Raw genomic sequence first — 20,004 nt, 5'->3', positions numbered from 1 at the left:
AGGGAGCTTGGGCACCTTTCCTCAGTAAAATCTTCCAAAGATGTGCTCAACTGCACTGCATCCCACCATCCTGGAAAACAGCTACAGTTGTTCCAATTTACAAAAAGGGCGACAAGGAAGATCCAAAAAACTACAGGCCCATAGCCCTTCTAGACTGTATTGGAAAAGTGTTTGGTTCACTCCTGCTGAGAGAATTTAACAACTGGGCCAGAACGGCAGGCTGCAACGACTACCTACAAACAGGCAGCCAACATACTGATGCCCAGCGTGCTCAAAGGAATAGTGTTGGAAGGCAGACCTTCACTCTATGTCATCTTCATAGACCTTACCCAGGCGTTCAACAAAGTAGAGCGCCCACGGCTCTGGAAGAAACTCGAAGCCTGGAGATGTCCCACCCTGATCTTGGAGCCGATCAAAGCATTATATACTGGCACCTCCAAGCGTGTGAGTTTAAACCAGCAAGGCCTTTTATCGCCAGCTATTCCTACTGCTAGAGGAGTAAAACAGGGGTGTCCCTTGGCCCCGGCCCTCTTCATTGCTTTCCTGGGGGACCTGCAAAACACGTTTCAAGACATCCGCTGCTTTCCGCCGAAGCTGGGTACTACCCACATCAACAGAATGCTATATGCGGTCGACCTGGTTCTTTTGGACCGCACGCTGGTGGGTTTGCAGCGGCAGGTGTCGACACTCTCGGAATACATGACAGAGAACAAACTTGAGATCAACGAAAAAAAGACAAAAATGTATGATTCTGTCTACATCATCAAATAAGCAGAATAAAAAAAACGCTCTGTTCTTGGAAAAGCAGTTAGTCGAGAAAGTTCATGAATTCAGATATCTGGGAGTGACTCTCGACTGTTCCAGAAATGAATTGGCAATGCAAGTCCATCTTAAAGCAAGAACAAAAAAGCTGATTGCGCAAGCCAAAGCCATCAACAGAAAGTTTGGACGTTTTTCTCTGATCCCGGTCTTAGATTTCTATAAGAAAAAGGTTATACCCACTCTGACCTACGACGCTGATGCACTCCCTAATTTACCAGCTACTTTGTGGCCGAGACTGGAAGTGATGTTTTGGAGGGGGACATTGGGCTTGCCAAACTCCACCTCGGTCCCTACAATAATGAAAGGACTCAGCTTATTATCTCTTGGGGGCACAGTGAAATCCAGCATGCTTATGCTTTACCGCAAGTCCAGAATCTCGACGGATCTATCAATTTTCAACCTAATCAAGAAAGAATGTGAAAAGAAGAACTGACAACAGCCCTATCCCAACTCCAAAATGTAAAAACCCCAGGACCCAATGGCTTCCCAGTAGAGACGTGGAAAAAGATCGGCAGCAGAGAAATAATATCCCATATGCAAAAAATGTTCCTGTGCTCTAAAGAAAGAGGAATTCTTCCCCCAGATCTAAGAAAGGCCACTATAGTGGTGATACATAAGGAAGGCAAACCGTCAGATGCATGCAGCTCCTATAGGCCGATATCACTTATTAACATAGAAGCAAAAATATTGGCCAAAGCATTAGCCAATAGGCTACACACAGTAATTAACACGCTTATTCACCCAGACCACTGCGGCTTCATGCCACAGAGATCCACACGGATGAACATTCATAGGCTCCATGCCGCGATAGAAAAGACACCAACAGTACAAGAATCACTAGCACTCCTTACGATTGACTTTGAAAAAGCCTTTGATCCGGTCCACTGGGAAGCGCTATGGAACATTATGCATAGAATGGGACTGGGTGACCAATTCATAGGTTTGGTCAAACTATTATACAATGCCCCGACAGTTGAGATTAGAGTGAATGGGTGGACCTCACGCAGTGTTAAACTGGGCAAGGGAACCAGGCAGGGTTGCCCCCTCTCGGCAATGCTATTTGCACTGGCAATTGAACCCCTTGCAATAATGCTGAGAGGATCCCAGTTGTGGAAAGGGTTCCAATGGGCACATGACTGGGAAGACAGAATCTCCCTTTATGCTGATGACCTATTGATTTACCTGAGTGATCCGTCAATATCATACCCCATTGTCACTCACATACTAGACAGGTATGCAGCCTTTAGTCAGACCCTCCAGCTTGTATCGATTTTGCGATCCCGCAATATGCCGCGAAAACGGCCGCTTTGCGCAAAATGCCGCAAAAACGGCCGCTTTGGGCAAAAACAGCATTTTTTTAAAAAAAATTGTTTTTTTTAACATTTTTTTTCTAGTAATCTGCAAAAAATTACTGTTTTAAAAAAATCAATACTCAGGGTGCCAGGTTCTCAACTTTTTTTTTTTTTTACACAAGACATAAAATGCGCTAACACATCTCACCACTTGCACCCCAAAAAAGTGCAGCCCAATCCACAAGGGACACATGAATGGGCACATTTTATAAGCACGCCCATCCAGATGACCTTTTTCACCTCCTTGATCAAATAAAGTGGCGTTTCTGTCAATTTAAAAGGGCATCCCTCATTTCCAAGCAAGATGCACTTTTAAACGTGCAGAAATTGTAGGCAACACTACGCGCACGGGATGTGTGGCTGCCACTGCATGACAGGGTCTTTCCTGACCCCGTCATGCATTTCCTTTAAGGTATGAACCGCTGCTGTGTCGCTTGCATTTCTGTTCCTCAAACAGGATAAAAATGCATTTTTTGGGTTGCATTTTACAGCGGCAGGCACCTGGAGGGCCTGTCCCTGTGAAAGGCGCTGGGAGCTTGCAGAACACTGTCGGGAGAGCGATTCTATTCAAAGTACAAAAAGATTTTTGATGACAAAAATCTATCGAATGTTACAATTGACCTATTTCGTCCAGTACTATTCGATCAATTTTTATAAATACTGAAAATGTGTTGCGAGGGTGTCACCCGCTCCCCATGTTCAGTATTTTTGGTCTAGGGTGGTTGCAGAAGTGTTTTCCCCTTTTTCCTCAAAATTGGAGGCGGGGACAGAAAAAAAAAGAAAATAACGAAAAAGGGACCCTGCGGAGTCAGATCCGACCCGCGTTAGAGGGACGGATCTGGCACCGCAGGGTTGCCGGGGAAGCGGCAGTGACCAAGCAGTTAAGTAGGGGAGGGGCGGGGTGGTGGTGAAAGGTACATTTTGGGTTGTTTGGCTGAAATGCAAATCAATTTGCAGCGAAATTGACTACGGTCAATTCCGCCGCAAATAATTACACTTCGGTCAAACAACCCAGAACACCATTCAAGGCAGCTGGTCAGCACACAATTTGCGCTACAGCTGAAGCCTGTGGAAATGCGCCGGTCACCTTTGAGAATAAAGTGACCTGCTCATTTGGAAAAATGGGTTGTCTAAAAATAGCATATCCTCTGTTCTTTTTTTAAATGCCCCATTATTTGAGGAACTGGGTCAAAATCTACATTTAAATTTTTTTTAAAAAAAATGGTTGCACTATGAGGGAGAGTGATGGGTGAGATGTGAAGTGATAAGCAAGAAATCAGAGGGAGAGCAGTGGGTCAGAGGTGGAAGCACTGCACAAGAGAGCAGAGGAAGCAGTGATGCGGTGGGTGAGGCAGAAATTTGAGAGCGAGCAGAGGTACAGAAAGTAGAGGGAGCGTGTGGTCAGTGAGCCAGAAAGCAGTGAGGAAGCAGTTGGCCAGAAAGAGGCAATGAGCTGCAGATTGGGAAAAAGGATGAGGGAAGAGTGCGATAGAATGGGAGAAAGGATGCAAGATGCAGAAGCAGCACAAAAGAATGAAGGACTGTATATTGCGGGAAGAATTGTAGAGTGTAAAGGTGTGAGTTGGGAGTATGATTTGGAGTGTGGCTGGGGCTGGGCAGTGCAAATTGTGACTTGACAGTGTGACATAGCACGTGAGCATTTGTATGACATAGTGAGAGGTTAAGGAATGTAAGTTGTGATGGAGAGTTGGTGAGATGTGTGTTGGTGAGAGAGGTGTGTGGGTGTTTGGGGGATTGGAGAACATAGAAGGGGAATATTTTCAGCATTACAATAGATAATGATCAATTTAGTTAATACTATTAAATAGGCATGAACATTAAACCAGAAATGTAGCCAAATCAAACACTGTTCTGCCAAGCCAGAGACATCTGGGACTCTTCCTATTAAATTAATACAAAAGATACATAATGATGATACCCTGGCTCTCTTGTAGCCTTGCAATCTGCCTATTTCCTGCAATGTGGCAATCTTACACCCTCCAGTTAATACCAAATGTCCCCCAAAAATGCCGCAATAAATAAAGGTTTGTGCCGCAAAATTTGCCATTCCATGCCGCAAAATCCTGGAAGGTCTGTTTAGTGGACTGCGGGTGAACTATAGCAAATCCATTCTATTCCCAATTAAAGGAATGGACGCAACACCTTTAAACAATTGTCCATACAGAATAGGAAAAGATCAGTTCAGGTATCTCGGGGTACAGATAACAGATCTCACACAATACGTACCAAAGAATCTACAGCCAATCAGAGATAGATTTGCAAACGACGTGAAACACTGGATGACCCTCCCTCTCATCCTATTAGGAAGAGCAGCACTGTTTAAGATGCTGGCCCTACCACGGTTCCTATACATCCTTCAGAATGCACCACTGTATATACCCAAAAAAGAATTTCGTAAACTAGACGAGATACTCAGAAAACTACTGTGGGAAGGGGGACATCCCCGAATTGCACTAAAAACCCTGCAGCGCACCGTATGGGACAGAGGTATAGGACTTCCTCACCTGCAGACATACTACTGGGCAGCCCAAATGCCAATAGTAAATGACATACTTCATATTAACCCTGAACTACCACACATCAGAGCGGATAGTCAGGCAAGACAAGGACTCACTCCACTTGAGACTCTCTACCAGAGCACGACACGCCCGATCCCCAACACAACTATAGCACATAGAACGCAAATTTGGATAGATGCACACAAGCATCTAGGCTGGGAGGGGAAGGTCACACTGGCCCAGCCCTTATGGCGGAATAGGCACCTACCGGAGCTTGGCAAACTTCCGAAATGGGCGAACTGGGAGGTAGCCGGGATAGCAAGACTAGAAGACGTAATGCAAAATGGCGAGGCGTATTATTCGAGACCCTTAGAGACGAATTTGAATTACCCTCCACAGAACACTTCCAATACAGACAAATGCGACATGCACTTATCACATGTGAAATAGACCTACTGAATATACCAGAGTGCACACCAATTGAGAGGAACATTGTGGTGGAGCGCATTGATACCAAAATAACCTCTATAATGTACAATGCAATAACCTCATTCGCGACAGCGGAATTCACTGATCTGAAAGCAAAATGGGAAAGGGATGTGGGACCAATACAACTGGAAGACGGGACGAAAGCACTCCTGTTTCCAAGAGAAATTGCCATATCGGCTAGAATCAGACTGATTCAACTTAAAATCCTTCACAGGGTATATTACCCAAGAGAGAGGCATTACATCAGTGGGAGAGAGCAACGGACCCCAACCGTCTATGATGCCAACAGGCGAGAGGGACCTTCTTCCATATCCTATGGGAGTGCCCACAGATCCAGAACTTTTGGCAAAAATGCTGTAATAAACCATCATCGGTCATTGGCCAAGTAATTCCGATGGACCCCAAACTGCTATTACTTGGGATAGATGAAGACAGACATATCCCGATTCGAAAAACTCATGCTGGCAACGACCACAGGGCTTGCAAAAAGGAATCTGGCCCAACTGTGGGGCTCTCCCGCAACCCCACAATGCGAACAGTGGATATCAGATGTAGATATGTGTGTGTTAATGGAAACAAGGGTATAAACCACCAGAGGATGCCCAGGGAAAGCACGTAAAATCTGGCAGAAATGGGAAGATGCATAGAGACTCTGATGATAGACTGCTGTGAATATCCCTGAGACCCGCCTGCATTAGGTGCAAACTGAAAAGCCCATCAAACTAATATATAAAGAACTATTCAAAATGTGTATGGGGAGCCGTGCATCCAGAATGTTTGTATGCCCGATTGTTTTGATCGTACTAATTATGTTTAAGTTGTATGTTTCATAAAATCAATAAAATGTGTTATTAAAAAAAAAATTAAAAAAAATGTGAAAATGGCCAAAGCAAAATGCTAACCCATTGGAGGCAAGCGAACCTGGCTCTACTAGCTACTACAGAGTGTGACGAGGAGACACTCTGCACAGACCCAACAAAAATCCAAAAAAAACTTAAAGCGATCGACTGGATACAAACTAGCGAAGCAGCCTCAAAGAATAAATTGACATAGCACCTACCTACCAACATCAGAAGATTCAACAAATTACAACCTCATATCAAAAAGTTTCCATCAAGACACGCTCGTGATCTGATAATGCGAGCTCAACTGAATCTCCTACTAACAAATGAGATCCTGGCAATTAGCGGGCTTTCCGCATCAAACGAGTGCCGATTTTGCAAAGTGCCTGAAGTAACTGAGTCGTTCAGGCACTTGCTTTTGACATGTCCCAGCAAAGCCAGGGTTAGAACAGTCTACCTGACAAAGATGTTCTCGGACCACACATTGAGCGACCAGGACGTGTGTTGGTCCCGGCTGATGGCTGGAGACAGACCCTCGTTGCTACTGGCCACCTACAAAATGTTGGACTATGTAAACACTGAACTTCTTGGTCGGTCGACCCCAGCTTAACCGGGCTGCCTAATGAGCACCAAAGCTCTCTGGCTATCCTTCTCCTCCTCCTTTTTCATCGGCTGTTTCATCATTGTTCTTTCTTCTGGCGTCTTCATGTCCTTAGTCTTGTGTTTTTCTTTCTTTCTTTTCTCCGCAACAGCACAGCTTGAAATGATTTACCGTCTTTTGTAAATATCTTATTGATTAAACCAAATAAAAAAAATTTCAAAAAATTATTTACAAAAAAGCTTTTGGTCATTCTTAGGGATAGGAGTAAAAAGGAAGCCATCAAAGTGTTTTGCCTGGAGTGCTGTTCCTCAATGGTTTCCCTGGAGAGAATTTTCATACATTTTTTTCCCCAGAGTTTAAAGTTGGGAGTAAAGGGTATTGGCTAATAAGGAATATGTGTTCAGGGTTAAGCAACTGCACTACACCTCCTAGCAGTGGTAAGTGTTACAGTTAGCGTTAAATGTGTGGGAAAACATTTGGAAAATAATCATAGTAATTAATATTGGTTTGTATAAGCACTAGGAATTGAAATAGAATCGTGTTCAATGCATTTTGCACATACAAAAAAACAATAAAAAGCAACAGAAATGTGTTCTTTGCCAACATGGACTAAGCATTTGAACTGCGCTTGTGTCAAAACAAACAATATTCAAGAAATATGACTCATGTTCCTTTTACATTTGTCTTATGACAATTAAGCCACAATTACTTCTAAACTTGAATTTACCTTCTCATTTACATTCTTGGCTTGATTTTCAGCCTCAATAAGCTGTGTTTTCAGACTGCGTATGTCCCGCTGCCTTTGTTCCGTCAAAGTACCCACTTGATCTTCAAGTTCCTTGCGAGTCATTTCAAGAACACCGAGATCATTGGTAAGCTCTAAGCTCTGCTTCTGGGAGCTGGAAAATTAAATTAAAAACACCATCTCAGAATATGTTTTCTCTCTTTCCTACAGTGATGAGCAATGCAGGGCGCTTTTCAGAATTTCATTATCTGGCCACCTTGAGAGGGATTTTCCATAACTATAGTATGTGGACCAGGTTAGTGGCAACCAGATACAGAAGTTTAAATACAACCGATTGTTTTGTAGCGTGGAACATGTTTGGTTTTGGCACATTTCATGGCGCTAGTGGCACCTGTCTGCCAAAAGACTGCAATAGGTAAAAGAGAAAAAGGTGTTGGTAAGCAGAGTCCATGGTTGGTACAGTAACTTGCAATGATTGTTACATGAAAATGTCCAAGTACCAGCCAAACATTGATTTGTTTTCTTCAGCTGGCATCGCCCCCAAAGATTTACGAGTTCCCTTCTCCTTTCATAGAGACCAGTGAACTTACAAGCAGGTCTCCGACTCCTTTACAAGGTATGGCTGAGGGTCAAACCGTTGTTCATTCTGATGCTTACAACCCAGAAAGGGTGTTCATTTGACCCCTGTGTTGCAGCATGCAAGTTCTTCAGGAGACATGTTGCATATGAGGGGTCTGAGTGATTGATTTATAAGCTCCTGTTCAAGCAGAACAGCCCGAACCAACAAATGGCCCCGTCTAAATGAGTATATATGGCAAATCGTTTGCAGAGACTTTAATGTTAGGTGAGCTTTGTGACAAATGAAATGAGCAGCGAGCCAAGTGTGCATTACATGCTCGCAAGGGCTTCATAACTACAGACATCTCAAATAAAAGATTCTGTGGTTATTATTTACTCAAAATGCTTGTTGCTTTTACGCAAATTGCTACTAAACCACGCTGTCACTAAATGACACCCTTCCCTTTCTCAGAAGTGGTTTATTAAAAGGATGAGAGTGACCTATTAACTCACTGAATGAATTCTTTATATACTGAACGAGAGTATGCCTCATTTACAAACCCCTGGAAAAAAGAAAGGACTTACCAGTAACGTTCTATGTATTGTTCTACCGCAGATTCCGCATCACCCTCCCAGCTTCCCCCACTATCAAAGTGTCTTGGCTAGCAACACTCAGGAATTTTAGCTCCACCAGAAAAGCGTCTCCTAATGACCCATGGGCAGAAATTCCCTCAAGCAAGAGACATCTTGCATTATGATTTGTTGATCATGGCAAACTGAGCCACAGACGGCATTCCCCACAGGCAGGTCTCTAATGAACTTCAGCATATCTCACATCCGTGGGACATCATGCTCTGCCTGATCAAGAGATTCCGCCAACATGTTCTCTGCCCCTGCGAGATGGGCTGCAGAGGTGAAGGATCCTGTTCTCCAGAAGCCAGCACCATAGCTGCATGACCTTCCTGCACAGGGGTAGTTGCAACCCCCCTGCTTGTTTTAGGTAATTCATAGTATGATGATTCACAGGTTCTCATCACTTCTCCCTGGAGGGGATCTCTTCCCTAAAAGGCTAGGACGGTGAGGCCACTATGATATATATTTTATTTGTATCGCGCTCATACACAAGTGTTTCAGAGCACAACGAGGCAAGGGAGGGGAACAAGGGAGAACAAAACAACAATCTTACTAGGCCCAGTGACAATGAGAATGCGCAAGAGCAGGGGAGAGGGAAAGGGGGAAGTGCAGGGGGAGAAGTGGAAAGTGCTGAACAAAGGATAAAAAAAACACAACAAGTGGTAGTGCAGCCATCAATTGTTAAGTGCTAGGTTTAAGGCACAGACGGTGGGTGTCTGATAAGTGCAGAGGAGGGGCGACTGTAGGGTTACAGATACAGACCCAAGTGCAAGGGTTGCCAAGAGGCAGTGCAGGTGCGTTGCAGGGTGGGCAAGTACCTGGGCCCGAAATCAGTGGGTAACCAGGTGCACAGTGCCAAAGCAGAACAGATCAGCAGGGGAGAGGAAGAGAGAAGGCAGACGCAAAGAAGTAGGTCTTGAGGTGCTTCATGAACAGGAGATGGTTCTCAAATTTCAGATTGGCAAAGAGGCTGTTCCAGAGGGAGGCCCCAGCCGAAGACCGATCTACCCCAGCTTGTTTCTATGTGAAATGACTGACCCTGAGGGAGTTGGAGGTGGAGGAGCGAAGAGCTTGAGTGGGAAGGTATTTACGGAGGGAGAATTCAAGGTATTTTGGACCCAGGCCACAGAAAGCCTTGTGGCCAATGCAAAGGGTCTTTAATGTAATCCTTGCAGCCATTGGAAACCAATGAAGAGATTTCAGGGCTGGAGATATACAATTCCAGGGCTTGAAGCCAAGGACAAGTCTTGCATGATGAGTTGCAAAGGGCGGAGAGTAGAAGCAGGTAGATTTAGAAAGAGGCTGTTGCAGTAATCCAACCTAGAGTGAACCAGCGCTTGAGAGACAGTGAGCTTCTGGGGGAAGGAGAGGAAAGGCAGAATACACCCGAGGAGGTGCAGTTGGAAATTTGACTTTTTAAGAGACCGAGATGTGGGCAGATAAGTAAAGTGTTGAGTCGAAGATGACCCTGAGGTTCTTAGCCCGGCAGGTGGGGTAGGAAGAGGGCCAAGGGAGGCCGGCCAGAGAGTGACAGGAAAGGAGTCTGAAAGTGTGCTGATGCAGAGAATCTCTGTCTTGCTGGCATTAAGGCAGAGATCGTTGGCGGCACACCACTCCGGAATAGCAGACAGACAATCCGAGATGAGAGAAGGAGAAGAGGTGGCCGAGGAAAGCCTGAAAATTAGGAGTTTCATCTGCATAGCACTGAAAGTTGGAGCACAGTGCGGCAACGCGATGGGCGAGAGTAGCCAGGTATTGGCTGAAAAGCCAGGGTGAGGAGGTTAGTCCCCCTGGGGAACACCGCAAGTAGAGAGAGTAATAGAGCAAAAGAAGGACCCAAGTTGGACCTGGGTTGGTCGATCAGACAGGAAAGAAGTCAGCCAGACCAGAGCCTTATCAGTGATACCCAGGTTGTCAGGGAGACGGTTGAGCAGGATGGTATGGTTAACCGTGTCGATGGCAGAAGAGAGATCAAGTAGGATGAGGACAAAAGGGATGTTAGAGTCCAGGGAGGAGAGCAGATCTTCACAGATGTTCAGGAGAGCAGTTTCCATGCTTCTGGCAGCTCTAAAGCCAGACTGATGGTCATGGAGACTACCAACAGAATCAGTGTGAAGATTAAGCTGGGAGATAGCCAGCTTTTCCAGGGGTTTGCCCAGGAAAGGAGTGATGGAGATCAGGCGATATTTAGCTGGGCAAGAAGGGTCGGCTGTGGGTTTCTTGAGAAGAGGGTGCTCAAGAGTGCTTCCGAGGGGAGGGGAATGCTCCAGAGGCGAAGGAGGGTTTGCAGAAGTCAGCCAGGGCAGGAGCGAGAAAGTCAATGTGGTCTTTGATGGTTTTGGAAGAAAAGGGAAGAACCTGTTTTGACAAGACTTTTATAGATCGGACTAGAAACCTTGTCAGGGGAGAAAAGAGGAAAGGATGAGAAATAGGGTGGGGGGTGGCTGTAGGAGGGCCAAAGTTCACAGCAGGAGAGGGGAGAAGAGGGGAAGAGGGCAGACAGGATATCCTGGGTTTTTGAGATGAAGTGAGAGTCAAGGGCCGTGCAAAGGGCCTGGGAGGTGACGGGAGAGGTTGAGACTGCAGCAGGGTTGGCCAGCTCCTTGCAGATTTTGAAGAGTTTGCCCAAGTTGTTAGATGCCAGAGAGACACAGGCTTGGATGTGGGCTCTCTTCTTAATATGGACAAGGAGCCGGATAATGCCTTTGGAGAATGCGGCATGCCAGATTGTCAGAGGATGAACAAGAAGCCCTCCACTTCCTCTCAGCCGCCCTGCACTTACGTTTAAGGGTAGCTAGGTCAGAGTCATACCAAGAATTGCACTTGGGTTTGGGCTTCACGCGGATCCTCATGACAGGGGCAAGAGCATTAAGAGTATCGGAGATAGAAGAGTAGAGCATGGAAAGGGCTGTGTCAGGATGTGAGTCCACCGGAGGGGGAGGAGAGAAGGTGGCAGCGAAAGCCTCAACTGACAAACTCTTAATGGGCCGGATGTCCGAGAAGGTAGGTAGCAGTGTTGGGGTTGGCTTGGCATGGGGGGGAAGAGAGGGAGAGATGGGAAGAAAAGAGGGAGTGATTACTCCAGGAGTGAGTAGAGGGATGGAGAGGGGGCGGTCAGAGGAGATTAAAACATGAAGCGTGTTCCCTGCAGAGTGAGTTGGGCCAGAGGGGAGAATAGAAAGGGAAAGAGAATCGCAGAGGTCACGAAAGAGTACAGAGGAGGAACAGGGAGCATCTAGATGGATATTGAGGTCAACAAAAGAAGGAGTTGAGTGGTTGAGAACAGGAGGGAGGAGAGATCTGCCCACTCAGAGGAATGAGGTGATTTGACCAGGAGGCCGATAGATAGCCACGGTAATTGAGTGGCCAGGAGAGAGAAAACGCCTGTAGACAAGGCATTCAAAGGAGTAGTAGGTCATCGTGGGAACGATAGAGGCAGGAATCCACTCAGGGAAGATCATGGCCACACCCCCTCCGGACAGGGTGAATCTGAGTAAAGAGAGGATCTTGTACATCTTGTACCACATACACGCCTTAATATTTCTAAGAAGAAAAATGGAAAATAGAGAGCTTGTTGGTTGGCAGCCAACCATACTGAGATGAAGGAGGGAAAGAAGAATGCAGATCAATCCACAAAGACAAAAGAAAGAATAAGCGTTCACGCGGGGGAGTGAACAACTGTATGAAAATAAAAGAGAAAGGCCTGACATTCAGCAGTCAGGAAGCCTGGGAGATTCAAACGTGGGGCCACAGCAAAGCCAGAAGCAAGAACCGGAGAGCCACGGTTGGGACAGAGTGGCCCATCCCAACCAAAGAATCAACAGGGAGGCAAACCGCCGACTCCAACAGGAGGAGAGAAACTCCAGGCAGTGGCACAGCCCAAGGAGGGTTGACTGGCTGCTGCATAAACAGTGCCGACACTGCCAATGCCTCAAAGGAAGAGCCCCATTCCCAGGAAAAAGAAGTGGATTAATCCGTGGAAGCCATGTGGTTGAGCGAGGCCGACAGAACCCCACAGGAAGAACCAGTGACGCTCAACAACTAAGACAAAAGGTAACAGGCGTAGTGAGAGATCCGGGAGGGGTCACTAACATTAAGGCTGCTCAACCTATTCACAGTAGTGATACCGAAAGAGCCAAGAGTCAAGTATTCCTCTAGAGTAATCTCCCATGTCACAATTGTGAGACTCAGTAAACCAAGACCAAAGTATTACCCCGGAGTGAACTCTATTTTCACAGTGGGAAACTCAGCATATGTGAAAGATACCAGAAGAACAAAGTACTGTCAGAGTAATCTCTGCAATAGTCAAGATATAAAAAGCCCTGACAAATGTCCAGCAATAAGAAGATTTGACAAAGTCTTAACTCTGTTGTTAACAAATCCTTGGGAGGAATTAGAGACTTGACATGATATTTTATTTGTATCGCGCTCGTATACAAGTGTTACAGAGCTTTTAGAGACTTGTCTAAAGGACTATCAAAGAACAGTCTCCAGATCTCTTCCTTAATTTGCTTGCTTTTGCTCATTTTCACTCTGTAACACTCTGATCCTAATTCGCACATTTTTGTATTTATTGTTTTTACATTTGTATGTACTTGTAACTGTTAGAGCGTGACCCAATCGCATGTCTATTGTAAATTTATGTAACCGCCTTCAAGTTTTCGCGCCCTGATGCCTTTGGGCTTGGTGGTGCGCGCTACAAATAAATAAAATACAAATACAAATTCCAAATAGACCAGGAGAAGGGAGTCATTCTCTTGGTCCAAGTATATTTGATAAATCATACCCAATCGTGAGAGAGACTATTGTTAAGTCAACACAATATTTGATTGTTTCACCAGGAGAAGGGAGTTATTTCTCTTGGTGGCATAATTTAGAAGTTCATTGAGCCCTTTTCTTCTTGGTTTATTTGTTAGTGGTATGGATGGAGTAGTAGGTTTGGACAGAGGACCGTATTTTGTTTCTTTTGACTTGCTTCTTGCCGAGCACTCAAGTTATCCTGTGTTGAGGAAGGGAAAACCACTCTAAGATTAGGGAGAGGTTGGTTTGCCTCCTCCTTTTGAATAAAAGTCTATAGCCAAAATAATACCATCTTATCAGCCTCCTAACTCCATCACACCATAAAAGAGACAAAGGGGTTGTCCGTTACAAAAAGGACATGATTTCCACTTAGGGACAGTGCAAAAGCCATCTAGTCTAGCACGATTGCTTGCAGCTCTTGCCAGTTGATGTGCCAACAGAGTTTCACAGGGACACAAAGACCACTCACCTGCATATCCCTGCAGTGAACACCCTTCATGGAGGCATCAGAGACAACTTGAGCTTCCGGCCAAGGTGGCCAAAAGGGTTCCCCCACCATCATATCTTCCCAGCCAGCCCATCAGGAAAGGTTGGTGACCACAGTCCCGTATACTCTGAAGACATTCTTCATATTGCTGAAATACCGCAACCATTGACCCCTCAGAAGCCATTGTAGGAATCACATTCGCAGCTTGACCTCTGGTACCAGAAATATGCAGGAGGCTATGATGCCCAAGAGGCGGAGGAAGGAAGCTGCTGGGAGACTGCTGTAGTTCTGTAAGTGTGACACATCCGACTGATGCTGGAGACATTTTCCTCAGGAGGGGCAGGCCCTCCCCGACCGGTTGTCCAGGACCGCTCTTATGAATTAGAGCCTCTACATTGATGTATGGGACTTCTGAAAGTTCAGTGAGAAGCCCAAGCTGTGGAGCTAGGAATAGGTGTCCCTGAACTGCCTCAAGACTTCCATGGATCAACCAGTCATCCAGGTAAGAAAACACATGGACACCAGATCTCCCGAGGCGAGCTGCCACTACCACTTCAGCTTGGTGAAAACCCTGGGAGTGGCGTTAATGTGAACTGATCAGGTGTTCAATGACAAACCTCTGGAATCGCTGGTGCATCAGACTTGGAAACAGGAATCCTGAAGGTCCAGCTACACCAAACCTGTTCTGGAATTGCAGACCCTGTAGAATTTCTCTCAAAGTCACCATCCTGAACTTGTCCTTCGTAAGGAGATATTTCTGGGCATTGAGGTCCAGGATGGGTCAGAGTCCTCCCCCTTACTTGGGCACTAGAAATTAGCAGGAGTACCAGCCCGATTCGGCTGGTTCCTGCTCAACTACGCCCTTCGAAATTAGGTTTTTCAGCTCTCCCAGGAGCACCGCTTCCGGCTGCTGAGGGAGAGGAGGTGGTCTGTCAGAAGTCCCCTCATCAAGGGGAGCCAGTATCCCTACTTGGTCAAGCGAAGAGCCCAGTCTGTCGTTCCATCCTTCCACCCGTCCGAGTGCTTGAGAGACCCTCCCTCTAACCGGTGAAGCATGTAGTGAGAACTTAAAGCAGCTTAGAGGGTGTCACCACCCCCGATGTCAAAGCCAAAGCTGACTCACCCCTTTGAGGACCCTCTGCCCCTGCCGGGACATGGGAATTGCCTCTGGTCTTGCTTGAACTGAGAAAGATGAGACTTCCCCAAGATGGCGATATAGCACCTGTAGCACCTTCCTCTGGAACCAAACAAAAAGAATTGCTCGGCAGGCTGCATGACCGCCAGGCCCAATGACTTTGCAGCTAGCTTTGACTCCTTTAAGCGCTACAAGGACCGATTGCATTCTGCCCAAAGAGGTGCATGTCGTCAAAGGGCATGTCGAGCAATTTTCTTGCACATTCAGGGAAAACCCTGAACTGTAGAGGTATGCCGCACTATGGAGCACTGTTGATGTTTCTATCCAGCAGTTGACAGTCCACAGAAGAAAGATGCAAATACCTTCTTTACCAGGGAGTCTTCCATTTTCATCTCCCTGGCCACTGGGGGATTAGACGTGAACGACGCAGCCCTAGAGTTCACAGTAATGACCTGGACCACCAGACTCGCGGCAGTTGGATGGATCACCCATAACCGGCTCATACTATTTTGTTAGGTAGGCGTCAACCGCCAGCAATCAGCAAGGACACTGTCATAATGCAGCAATTGGGTCTGAAAAGGCCACATTGAAGGGCAGAGATCCCTCGGACTACACAACCTTGTCCAAGAGGTCAGTCAGGTGATAGGAACGTAAGTGCTTGGCAGTGGCGATAAGGCCAAGAGCCACTACCATTCTCTTGACCATCTTCCTGTAGTGCACATTGGGGAGGGTGTCGGGAGCAACCCTGCTGCATATCGAGATCGGGCACTCGCATCATGCAATTCCTCGGTCAAAGCCAACAAATCGACCTGGTCCGTGAGGAAATCCGGTATGTGCTGAATCTCTACACAAACACTCCGCCTAAGCGCCCCCCCCCCCTTCCCCAAATCACCTCAAGGGCTCCATACCGAAAGGAACTGGGTGCATCTCATCATCAAAGATGGTTCTCATGGATTCAAATAATCAGGACCTGGACTGTGGCAAAAAGTTCTGGTCCATCATCATTCTTGACAGAACAGGGCTGACTCCTCTAGTGCCACTCGGGTCAACTTTGAGATAGTTAAGGTCGAGGGCTTGAGACCAGACTTGGTCACTGTGGCGCCAAAATATCCGGGAACTAGTGCTGGCGGTACCTGCAATGGCCTTCTCGAATAGCTGGAGCTTTTGTTGTCGGATTTCCTCCCACTCCTCCCTTGGGGGCTTCCTACTTGGATACAAATTACCCCATTCCTTCCAAGAACTGCAGTCACACCTGTGTTTGCACTTTCTTTTTGTGGGAGAAATAATGGTGGGACTCAGAGTGAGATCTCTTTTTCGCTTTTATGCAATGTTAGTCTTAGTCTTCCTTTTCTGACTTAGGCCCTCCTGTGTCAGTTCCGAAGAATTGGCCACAGATCAGACCCGAGGTTTAGAAGGGTGCCTCCCAAGTGCCAACTACACCAAACGCTTACGGATCCATGTGCTGACAGGATCCGCACTGCTCAATGTCATGTTCCACCCCGAGCCACCACACACAAATGTTGTATGGGTACGTGATGCTCATGTTCAAGCTGATGAAAAACTTGAGAAATGCGTTCCGAAAAGCATGCTGAATGCACAGGAAAAAAAGGAACTGAGGTAGGGAGGCGTAGTGATAATGGATATGTACTACCACCATAAAGTTAAGAGTCGAGGAGTGGCACGGTCAAGGGAGGCAGAAGTCGAAAGACAATGCTGAGCTGCACAATGCCCCCTGTCGAAGTTTTTCAAGCAGCCGAAGCTGGATAGGGTATCTATCAAAATGAGGGATGTGGGAGACTGCAAACCATTGAAATTAATTTACAATACGCAGACTGGTTGCATAGAGTAACATCCAAGGCCATGTTTGCAGGGTTTCGGTGTATTGTTTGGGTGAGGCGGTGCTCCTTTAGGCCACGCCCACTATTATTTAGGCCCAACCTTCATGTCGCACCCTTTTGTTGGAGCACACCACTGCGGTTTTGCATCCCCACTTAAGGAACTGCCCTACTGCCCTGCCCCTCACTGCCACACAACTTCAAAGAGGCAGAGATGCCTGCTATTCCACAGTATGATTTTTATTGCTCTTTTTTCGGCTGTCTTCCTGTTGGTTATCTCACTACACAACACACCACTCTAACTTTGTCAAACTCCTCTTAACCTCTCCTTGCCCTTAAGCACCGGACTACCCCACCCATCCTCAAGCCCCTGACAACCCATGTCTCTGCTACGCCCCTCACAACCATCCCCACCCCCCCTTTAACCGAACCACCCCTCACATCTCAGCCACCCCTCTCCACCCACTCTGCCTCAACCCCTTCGGTTCCCTCAAACCCACCTCAATCCCCTCTATCCCCCAGTATTCCACGAATGTCTCGACATTCAACATTTCCTCATCTCCGTCTGCCGACAACCGGCCTCTCCTTCATTTTCGCTACTCCACACCACCTCTCTACTATTCCAAAAAACCGCCCCCCACTTCATCCCCAAACCAACTATCCCTGACCACCCACCCTTCCTCACTGCCCGACCACCCCACCAGATAGTCTATAACATTCCAATACATCTCCTCCCCAATGCCGCCCAACACCAAAAACAACCCTGCCAGGCCCAACACCAAGCCACTCTACCCAACATAACTGTACCCCCCACCACACCACTTTAGCTACTACCATTCCTAACCCCCGCACTTTAGCAGACTCCACTCTAACATCATGCCCCCACTCTCCTCAACCAGATTTCTTAACCCCCACCCACCCTTCCTCATCCCTCTGTACAACTTCCCTTCACAACTCTCTACTAACACCCAACAGTACTCATCCCCCATACCCTCTACCGGCTCCATTCCACCCAGCCTTCCTCAATGACACTTCACTCCACCCCAATCACTTCACTCCCTGCCCCACAAAATTCCAAAACCCGGACTATTAGTCTACCTGGATTCCCCCACCCCTTTATAGCCCAATCATTCCAAGCTACTACACAATGCCACACCACCACTCCACTTTAACACCATTTCTCCACTTCACCCCATGCCCAATCCCACCACACCCACCCCTTCCTCAATGCTCTCAATCAACACCTAACTCCACTATACCATAAGCCCTACCCAGACCTTTTCTAGCTCACCTTTGAATATCCCCAACAATCCACCCATCATAGCTAATCACTGCCTACTCCCCTCTCAAACTTGCTCATCCTCACACTACACTACCTCTTCCCACTTTTGTTACCTCACCCCTGTCCAACACCCTTGCATACTACGCAAACATCAAAACCAACAAACTTCCCCAGTTTTTGCAGCAGGCTCATGAATTTCCAACAAAAAAATAATATTTTCAAACTTCCTCTCACATAAAAGGTTACTTCCACCAATGAAAATCAATCGGGAAGAAGAAAATCTCACTCAATCCTATGAGAGAGCAAGCATGTGTAGGGTTGCCAATATTTATCTATTCCAGGTACAACCTATATTAGGGGGATTTAGTTTACATGTTGTCTTCCACGGGGACCAGTGGACGCAATTAACTTGTTTTTGATCATCTAATGTAAATCTAGATCTATTTTTAAATCAACTGCCTCCAGTACATATCCGTAGCTATTCCCAACAAGCATTTTTACCTCGTTGAGAAATAGTTCCTGACTCAGGCAGTGTAGAAAAAGTGTTTATGTCCCAGAAGCAGACATCTCTGTATTTTAGATAACAATACCATTCGAGCGATACGCAGCTTGGCATGCAATGGTATAAATAAAGTTTTAAATAGGGTCTGTAGTAGGTAATCTTGCTAAATGTCACGGGCACAGTTGACATTTAAAACTACACTGTACCCAAATGGGATTTTGCTCCTAGGCATTGAAGAAAATCAATTCAGTGCACACTTGCAAACTAACCAGTCTTGAGGTGAAGAGCTTCGCAACAGACCAATCAACTGAGTACAGGCAATGGCAATGGACAAACTAGCGGAGTGGGGATAGTAATGGCAATGGACAAACTAGCGGAGTGGGGATATGGAATTACAGTCTTGGTTTTGCTTCCAGCTTTAGCAATGGACACTGATTAACAAAAGGCAGAAGTAGCTGAAAAGTGTTAATTATGAGAACACAGCTGCTTGGACTTCTAGCACTATGAAAATGCTGACTTTCCTGGACACCAAAGGTTCAAACCCAAAGGGTACCTGCTCCCCCCTTGTCGGAGATGTCACATCTTCGTATTATAGAGGTTCTTTGTTGCTCACAATGCTGAGGACGGCGATGAGATTAACGCCCAAAGGTGGAGTCAGGCAGAGTTGAGCACGGATCCAAAACCCACATCTGCCAGCCATATTCCACGCAAGGTTTAAACGCAGAGGTCTTCGCAGTAATGGACATTGCGACTGATTAAAAAATTCAGATATCGTGCTCCTGAAGCAAATAGAGTGCACATAAAAAGGAACCAAGGTGATTGGGCATGGTGCCTCTATATATACTTGCCCCAATGTCATGTCCCGTGTACACAAAAGCATCGAACAGAGCCAACGCAGAGCCGCTTAGTGCCTGCTGGCAGTTTAAAGGTTTAGGAAGAACAGCTGCGCTGTGAATAGGATATCCTAGATGGATCATAGATGAACAATCCATCGTAGGAAATAATCCATTAGAAGCATGTGGTTACTGTGTAGTCCGTTGGGATCAGCACAGTCTTGCGTTTCACAGAGAGGACAGAGACCAGGAGCAGCCCGATAGCTCTGAAGTCCAGCAAATTGATATGCTCCAGAGACTCCAGGAGACTAGAATCAGCTCACTGTAGTTCTGACAGATTAGCGCCACAACCTGTCAGATACATCAGTTACCACCATCACCTGGGGACAAGGTTAACAAAACAATGTGCCTCTCAGCAGGTTGTCTCTCATGGCCCACCATGCAAGATCCTGAGCCACATAAATCAAAACTGCAGGTGGCCTGACATGTGGCAACAGTGATCTCATGGGCAGCCTCGCTTATTGGAAATGCAACCCAAAAGTACATTTGACACCCACATCCAGAACTCT

At 46.5% G+C, this 20,004-nt stretch overlaps 1 protein-coding gene across 7 annotated transcripts in view; it reads right to left on the bottom strand.

The window, feature by feature from the left end:
- Positions 1-20,004, bottom strand: part of SLMAP (sarcolemma associated protein) — a 1,535,859-nt gene that overhangs the window by 223,442 nt on the left and 1,292,413 nt on the right. For all 7 annotated transcript variants that reach the window (XM_069643684.1, XM_069643683.1, XM_069643687.1 and 4 more), the window contains one exon: positions 7,353-7,524. In XM_069643684.1, coding sequence (XP_069499785.1) covers positions 7,353-7,524 — 172 coding nt within the window. The remainder of the gene's footprint in view (positions 1-7,352; positions 7,525-20,004) is intronic.

Source organism: Ambystoma mexicanum, chromosome 2p (genome assembly GCF_040938575.1).
Source record: "Ambystoma mexicanum isolate Mex_15411 chromosome 2p, UKY_AmexF1_1, whole genome shotgun sequence".
NCBI lineage: Eukaryota > Metazoa > Chordata > Amphibia > Caudata > Ambystomatidae > Ambystoma > Ambystoma mexicanum.
Note: the sequence above shows the minus strand (reverse complement) of the source record. Positions and strands in the feature narration are given on the sequence as shown.